The sequence below is a fragment of the Salvia hispanica genome, chromosome 6 (assembly GCF_023119035.1).
Source record: "Salvia hispanica cultivar TCC Black 2014 chromosome 6, UniMelb_Shisp_WGS_1.0, whole genome shotgun sequence".
In the NCBI taxonomy this organism is placed as follows: domain Eukaryota; kingdom Viridiplantae; phylum Streptophyta; class Magnoliopsida; order Lamiales; family Lamiaceae; genus Salvia; species Salvia hispanica.
Window position 1 is genome coordinate 34,247,718 of NC_062970.1, and position 9,113 is coordinate 34,256,830.

Sequence of the window (9,113 nt, forward strand, 5' to 3'; positions counted from 1 at the left end):
TCACAGTTACTTTTGTGCACTCGTTTTATCAAATCATCTCTCATTCTCTCTCTCTTTCTTAATTAAATAAGTTGTCCTTATTTTTCTTCCTTCTTCTTCCTCTCTTTCTTTCATTTCTTTTTTTCTTCCTTCCAAATTCCTCCTTTCGCTACGGTGTAAAATTAAAATAAGAGAAGCGGATAGTAATGTCTAAGATAATTCACATTACATATTCTACTTTTTATCGAAAATTGACTAAAAAGGAATATTCAATTTTAATCAAATCTATACTTTATGTTTTGTTTATTCATACATAAGGTGTAACATCCCGAATTTCTGAACCCTAATTACAGAGCCCTAGAATTTATTATTGATGACGTGGGAGATGTGAATTATTTGATAAGTGAATTTATTGCATGAGTTTCATTGACCGGGAAGTTTGAAAAGTCAAAATTTGTTGACTATGTGACGTGGCATGTGCTTTATTAAATTATGAGGAGAATTAAGTGTTTAAAGGTGAGTGAGAATATTAGAGAAAAATTTCCATAAATACTAGCCACCTAAATACTAGACCGCACTTCCCTTGATCGAATTCGCTTACAACAACAGCTTCCAAGCCACGATCGGCATGGCACCGTACGAAGCCCTATATGGAAGAAAGTGTAGATCTCCACTCTACTGGGATGAAGTTGGCGAATGAAGGGCACTTGGAATCGACGCAGTCGAAGAAATGGTTGAAATCGTTTGACAGATCCGTGCAAGGATGAAAGAAGCCAAGGACAGACAAAAGTCGTACGCGGACGTTCGACGGACGGACTTACAGTTCCACACCGGCGATAAAGTTTTTCTCAAGGTATCCCCGTCGAAAGGAATAACGCGTTTCGGGGTGAAAAGGAAACTGAAACCACGTTTTATCGGGCCGTACGAAATCCTTGAAGGAGTAGGACCTGTAGCTTATCGTTTAGCGTTGCCGCCCAGCCTTGGGAATGTGCACAACGTCTTCCATGTGTCGCAGTTGCGGAAATACGTGTTCGATCCGAAGCATGTGATTCGCTACGAGGAAGTTGTCGTAAACCCGAACCTGAGCAACGAGGAGCAACCCCAGATGACCTTGGATCGGAAGGTTCAAACCTCGAGAAATAAATCCACTGCCTACGTGAAAATACAATGGATAAACCATGGGCCCGAGGAAGCCACGTGGGAGCTTGAGGATAAGATGATGGAACTATACCCGAAACTCTGCACATAGAGGTACCAAATTTCGGGACGAAATTTCTTTTAAGTGAGGTAGGATGTAACATCCCGAATTTCCGAACCCTAATTACAGAGCCCTAGAATTTATTATTGATGACGTGGGAGATGTGAATTATTTGATAAGTGAATTTATTGCATGAGTTTCATTGACCGGGAAGTTTGAAAAGTCAAAATTTGTTGACTATGTGACGTGGCATGTGATTTATTAAATTATGAGGAGAATTAATTGTTTAAAGGTGAATGAGAATATTAGAGAAAATTTTCATAAATACTAGCCACCTAATTCTCATGATTTTCGAACCCCCTTGATTTTTGAAGGAGGAATTCTATTTTTTTTTCCGGATTTAATTTAATTCTCGGGATATTTATCCAAATTTAATCCAAAATCCAATTATTCCTTATTTTAATGAGAAAATCGACACCCCCTTATTTAATAGTGATTTTCGAAAATCACTATGTTGGGAAGGAAATAATATTTTGCTTATTTTATTGGTTCCTTATTTGATTTCCTTCCATACCTAGAATTTAAATATTCTACCAAATCTTTTCATACCTTAAGAGATCTTGCCATATCTTATTTTAGTGAATATCAAAAATTCATGCCTTATTTAAAAAGGCATAGAAACGCCTATTTCCCATCCCTAATTGGGGGAATTCTTAATTTTTATTTTGCTCCGTGATATTATATTCTACTCCGTAAAATATACCAAAACAAAGTCTTGGCTATTTTAAAAGCCTAATTTTTGAAAATTAGGGGATTTGCCCTAGAGTCTATTTTTGTTAACTCTTCTTCCCCACTCCACAATATTATTTTATTTAATTGTGGAGAATAAAATCTTACCAAATATTCTATCTTAATTACCTAAAGATCTTGTTGAGTACTATAAATAGGAGAACTCCTAAACCTAACCCTAGAATTTTCGCCCCCTACCCCTACTACACGCCTCCCTCTCCTTCTTCACTCTCTCCAATTTTTCTTCTCCTATTCTCCAATACTTTGTCATCTTTTGAAGAAGAATTGAAGTTCAACCCAAGAATCTTGAAGAACCAAGGCTAATAATTAATTTCTACCGTTCGTTTTTCTCAATAAGGTATTCTTATATTTAATCCCCTTCTTTCCACTCGATTCCTCTTCTTTCTAACCGATTAGGTCTTCTTGAACCCTCATGCATCTTGTTTGAGTGAAAGTGGGATAAAAGGGATATGTGAATAAATATGCATGTGGTGTGTGTGGGCATGCGTGTGTGCGTGCGTGCGTGTAGGCGTGCGTGTGTGTGTGCTGTGTGTTGGCAAATATTCTTGTATGACATATGTTGATGTTAGACCTAGAGTTGAGATGAGAATGGAACTTTTGTGATGAACATGGCTTTGATTAATGGTGTTAAGATAAATCGATGGGAAAAAGGGAAGGTGTTGAGACATGCATGAGTTAGGAGTTTGTGTTGAACCTGATTTGTGATATGTGCCTATGTGATTAAAAGGTGAAACCTCGGTTGCGAAGCCGGATAACGGAAAAGCGAAACTACTTGAAATCTAAGCAGTCGAGGTGGGCTTTACTCTTAAAACTCTCTTTTATTTTGTCAAAAAATATTGATTGGTGTTATAAGGGTGGTTTAACTGTTATGCCATGCCTATGTTTGTTTTATTGTGATATTGTGTGCCTGATGCCTAGTTTGTGAGTTCGCTCCATTGGGCTATAGGGCTATGGATATGATTATACGAATTCGGGTCTGAGTATGGGCTGCAAACCCTACCACGCTGTGTACACGATGGGATCGGGAGCCGTCCTTGCTAGTCGGCCAGTCTCGTGGGCGAAAACTGTGGCCACACTTTCGTCGCACCATGGAAATATTGTGATTGTGATTGTGGAAACATATGAGAAAAAGGGGAGTTATTTTGACTGGCCAGTCTATGGAAAATATATTTTTTGATACTCGTGATATTCTCTTATAACTGCTTAAAACTCGAGTTCACTTGGTAAGGGTGGCATAACTTATAAAACGTTTTGGCAACGAGTTCACTGAGTATTTCAAAATACTCAGCCCCGCATGTGTTTTCCTTATGTGCAAGTTGAACGATGACGAGCGGTGGCGGGTGTTGAGCTTGTTAACTAATTAAGATGGATAATTTGAACTTCAAGTGTAGTTGTGTCTTCATACATAGCTGCTCTTTTTCTCTTAGTCGTCTTCCGCTGAGTTTTTGATACACTTTAGTGTTGTTATGGATACTTTGCACTTATCTTATTTGGGTTTTGAGGCCTTAGGATTTTCTTGAGGATTTTATCTTGGAAACCATGTCATACTCTTGAGATTTTGCTCGTTATTTATGATACCTTCCTATTTCTTATTTAAGCTTCTAGGATAAGTTGTTGTTTTATTGCTCTGATGTTTCCTTTAAGTGCTTTGGTCAAAACTCTTTAAATGAAACTCTAGCCTATGTTTACTTCTTTAGAGTCCGTTTGGGTAGCAGTCGCCGCATTTATTGTACCCTAGGAGGGCGGGCTGTTACATAAGGAGTCAAAGAATATTTTTAGTTACTTTCGCTTAAAAAGGAGATGAAAATTATCATATTTATTTATTTTGAATAGATTTATAATATAAATTTGAAATATTATTTAAAGTATCCAAACACGAGGAAAATATTATATTTAATACTTGGGTGGAAATTCCAGAAAAATATCATGTACAAAAAGTCCAAAAATATCCTCCACGATCTTGGGGGTCATTTAGGGTTATTTTTATCCGAAAGTACCAAAAATGCTATAAAAATCCTCTGGAGACTATCATGTCCATTCGAGCATCTCTGAGGAGTGAAGGCATATAGAAAACATATATCATTTATTTACCTTCTCAATAAGGGAAATATACCATTCCAAAAAGTAACAAACTCAAAAAAAAGGTATATAGAAAGGTAAATTATTTTTAAAAATTTAAAAATTCTACCAGATGCATTGCAAAACATAAAGTTATAATACCTTCCCCATTGGAGAATGAGTTTTCATAATATGAAGGTAAATATGATAGTTATAATATTTTACCTCTCCAATCTCCATCAGTGGAAAGGTAAAGATACATCTTTAAAAGGGGAAAAAGGTATAAAACCTTCTCAAATACCTTTCCCCTTGGAAAATGATTTTTCATGAAAAGAAGACAAATATGGTAATTATAATACTTTACCTTTTTATTTACCTCCCCCTTCGAGATGCTTTTAGAGAAAGATCAGAGCATATTCATGTAGTTCACTCATAAATATTACTCCATCTGTCTCATAAAAATATATACATACGAACTGACAAGGGAATTAATACGCAATTGGTAAAGTAAGAGAGCGGAGGAGAAGTAGTTAAAGTAGTGTTAGTGGATAGTGAGACATGTATATGGATAATGAGTTGATGACAAATTTCCATAAATAGATATCCATATTTTTATAGAACGGATACAAAAAACTATACATACTTTTGTGAGACAAATGGAGTGTTAGTACTAATATTGTAGTGAACAAATTATATAACTGCAAATGTTGCTGAATTTAGAGTTTGGATGCCAATGTTCTTACTTATTAGAATTCATGTTGGAATATGTAGTACTCAGTTTGCATTTATTATAGTATGTCCTTTTATTTATTATATATTTTTGTTCATTTTATTTTGGTATGTTTTTTAATATTTATATCATTTTTTATAATTAATTTTTGATAATGAACTTAACATTTTACTAATTTATTTTATATATATTTAATTATAAAATTAATACTAGTATCTAAAGTATGGCACGCGTTATGCTAACCGTTTATTATGCTTTCTTAAAATTCATGCTCTCTCCGTCCCATTAAATATGCAACATTTGTTTTTCGGCATAGGATTTTATGTAGTGTTGTTTTGTGAGTTAATGAAGAGAGAGTAAAGTAAGAGAGAAGAAAAAGTAGAGAGAGTATTATTTCCATTTTTAGAAATGTTTCATTTTTAATAAGACAGACGAAAAAAAAAACGTTTCATTTCTAATGGGACAGAGGGAGTACTTGATTAAAATAAGACACAACAGAAAATGGAGAGAGTACTATCATGAATGTAACTTCCTCCGTTTGTTATTACTTGTCAATAGTTTCATTTTTAGTCCGTCCTTCAATACTTGTAACACTTACTTTTTATTACTTTTTTAGTACACTCTATATTTTACTAACTCATTATTCTACTCACATTTTATTACTATAATATTAAGAGTGAACTACATAAACGGTACATGATCTTTCACTTTCGCACGTAAATGGTATCTGGTATTTTTTTTTCATGGAGGATATTTTTGGAAATTTCAATTAAATAGTACCAAATATGTGATTATTTTTTCTTCCTTTCTCATTTCTCTTTTTCTTCTTTAATTTCTTCTTCTTTATATTTTCTTCATTTTCTTCTTTCTTTTTAGTATTTATCTTCCTATCTTTTTTCATTTTTCTCCTTAGTTTATGTTTCTTCTTCCTTATTTTTTTCTTCTTTCTTTTTTAGTGTTTTGTACATACATCTAATTGCATTCATAATATAAATAAAAAATACCTAATTAAATTAATTATTTAAAGTAATTAAATAAATTGAATATTTTTTATTAAATTATTTTATACTCATTTTAAGGTTGAAACACCTAACTAAAAATATTCAACTTTTTATATCATTATGAATCTAATTGCATTCATAATATAAATAAAAAATACCTAATTAAATTAATTATTTAAAGTAATTAAATAAATTGAATATTTTTTATTAAATTATCTTATACTCATTTTAAGGTTGAAACACCTAACTAAAAATATTTAACTTTTTATATTATTATGGATAGATACAATTCACAAATGTTAAATTTTTATTAAGGCTATATAGATTGGTTACAAATTTAATGTAAAATAACAATAATAATAATAATAATAATAATAATAATAATAATAATAATAATAATAATAATAATAATAATAATAATTGTTATTATTACATAATATTATGTGATTCATAATTTACATAATAAATTATTAATTACTATCAGTTTTTAGTATTATAACAATAATAATTAAATATAATTATATTTTAGTATATTTGAATGATTGTATTAAAAATGAATTAATTATTAATTTATAACATCAAAATAATAATATTAATATTGATTAATAATAATAGTATAAAGAATTAAGAGAATGAGAAAAGATATTATAATATCACTTTTGGTACTAATTTTATATATGCCCAAAATATCCTCTATGACATAAATGGAAAAGTATATTTGTTTAAAGGGTATTTTGGGAAGAAAATTGCATCAGATACCAAAAATGTGATTTATAAGTACCAAAAACGATATAAAATAAAAATCAGTTACCATTTACGTGCGAAAGTGAAAGATTAGGTATCATTTATGTAGTTCAATCTAATATTAATGCTCCCTCCGATCTGTCCTATTCAAGATGGGTTTTGGACCCCCTGTTGTGGAGAGAAGCACAACAGGAGATGTTGTTCCTCACAATTAAATTTTATTAAGATTATTAATTTTAATAGTATATTTTATGCATTAAATATTTGATTGTGAGGAACTACACCCCCTGTTGTGCTTCTCTCCACGGCAGGAGATCCAACTCTTTCGAGATGTCCACATTCTTGAATGACACAAAATTTTAGTTGCATTAGTTGAGTATGATTAAGTAGAGTGAAAAAAGTGATTGAATATTTTAATGGGAAAATAAAATAAGATAGAGGAATGTGTTTCCAAATATGAAAAATTGACATCTCAAGTGGGGCAAAATTAAAAATGAAAGGTGGACATTCTTGCAACTATGCCCCTGCGGGCAAAAAAAAAAGGTGGACATCTTAAGTGGGACGGATGAAGTATTATAAAAGTACTAGTACCTAAATTCCACTAATTTTTTAAACCCACTTTCTTAGTAGTATTTCTTTAAATTCGTACTCACTCCATCATTCTAAGTGAACTATTCCCCTTTTTGGGATGTCCCATTCGAAATGATACTCCATCCGTCGACAAATAGGTCCCGATTTTTTCATTTTGGTCCGTCCGCGAATAGGAGTCCGGTTCTTAATTACTATAAATGGTAAAGAGGTCTCTCATTCCACTAACTCATTCCATTCACATACTCCTCCGTCCGTGAATAGGAGTCTCATTTCCTTCTGGCACGAGTTTTAATAAATGTTAAAAAAAGTGAGTGGAAAAAAGTTAGTGAAATATGTGTCACTTATATATATTAGTTTTAAATGATATGCATGTGGAATGAGTTAGTGGAATGTGATGACTCTTTATCATTATAGTAATTATGATCTGAGACTCTCATTTGTGTATGGACCAAAATGAAAAAATGTGACTTCTATTCATAGACAGGGGAAGTATCATTTAAAACTACTCCCTCCGTCCCCATTAGGAGTCACACTTTGACCGAGCACGGATTTTAAGAATGTAAAGAAAAGTTGGTTGAAAAAGTTAGTGGAATGTGGGACCCATTTTTTTTATATTGGTTTCATAATGAAATATGAGTGAATTGAGTTAGTGGAATATAAGACCTACTTACTATATATGGTAAAAATGAAGTTAGACTCTTAATTGGGGAGGGACCGAAATGGAAAAGTGTGACCGTTAATCGGGGACGGAGGGAGTAATATACAAGTGAGACCCTTAGAGCATCCCCATCTGTGCTCTTAGCTAAGAGCACGAAAGTGGGCTCAGACCCACTTTTACTCCTTGTCCTTAGCTAAGAGCACAACACCCACATCCGTGCCCTTAGCTAAGGACAAGCTCAAGGGTCCCACCATTCTATTATTCAATTTAAATACTCCAATTATTAAAAACATTTATACATTATAAAAATACATTAAAAAATAAAAATTACATAATTAAAATCCTAAAAATAAAAATACATAATTAAAATCCTAGTAAATAAAAAAATACATAATTAAAATCCTAGAAAATAAAAAAAAAAAAATACATAATTAAAATCCTACAAATTAAAAAGTTACACACGTGGAAGACTAGTTCTCTAACCCCAATTGCCTCTTAAGACCCCGGATCATTTGCTCATGTGTCGCAAGTTGCTCCGGAGTTATCTTAGATGTATCGTTCATATAGAGTTGACCCAAGAGGGTCAACAACGTGTTGTTCGGGGGTGGAGGAGGCACAAAGGGAGCGGGAGCGGGAGCGGGGGCGGGGGCGGATGGAGTCGGGGCACGACGGCGGGTGGCCGTCGCCTTCTTCCTTCCTTGCGGGCGGCGGGAACCGCTCGGGCCAGTATCGGAGTTACCCAAGTTAGTTCCGGCAAGTTGGGTAGCCACATCATCGGAGGCGCCGTCGGATAGGGCTACCGACCTCCGACCGTTTGCTGAAGGAGCTGGAGGAGGATGCTACTACGCCGACCTTATACTTCGGATGTAGGCGCCCCTCCCGCCAACAATCGAGGTACTTGAACGCCTTGAACTCCATGCGTTGGTAGGTCGCCAAGGCGGCAGTGATGATGTCGAGCTCGGCTCGTGCCACTCTCCGCCGATCGCTCTTCCCGGAGGTAATACCCCTGGAACTTCCCGATTGCTCCGTTGCATCTGAAGAGGCAATTGCGCACCATACTATCATTGCGATAGATGTTTCCCCCCGACCGGGTTTCATTGTTAAGACGAGTGATGCGCCACCAATACGTTTCCCCGGTTTTGGTTCGTGCCAATGTCCGGATCTTCGGAGACTGCCAAGTAGGCTTTGAACATCGCCATCATCTCACCCGGAGTGTACGGGGTGCGAGTGCCACGAATAGGAAGAGTAGGAGTAGGAACAGATAGGAAGTAGGAGTATAGGATTTCCCCGTTGCTCCTCGCGATCCGAGTTCGGGTGCCTACCCGAACTCGGCGGCATGTTGGT

The 9,113-nt window shown here is 34.6% G+C and overlaps 1 protein-coding gene across 1 annotated transcript; it reads left to right on the forward strand.

Moving 5' to 3' along the window:
- Positions 1-742: 742 nt before the first annotated feature.
- On the forward strand, positions 743-1,228 carry LOC125195193. The gene has a single exon (XM_048093378.1). The coding sequence runs from the start codon at positions 743-745 to the stop codon at positions 1,226-1,228; it is 486 nt and encodes a 161-aa protein (XP_047949335.1).
- Positions 1,229-9,113: the final 7,885 nt, after the last annotated feature.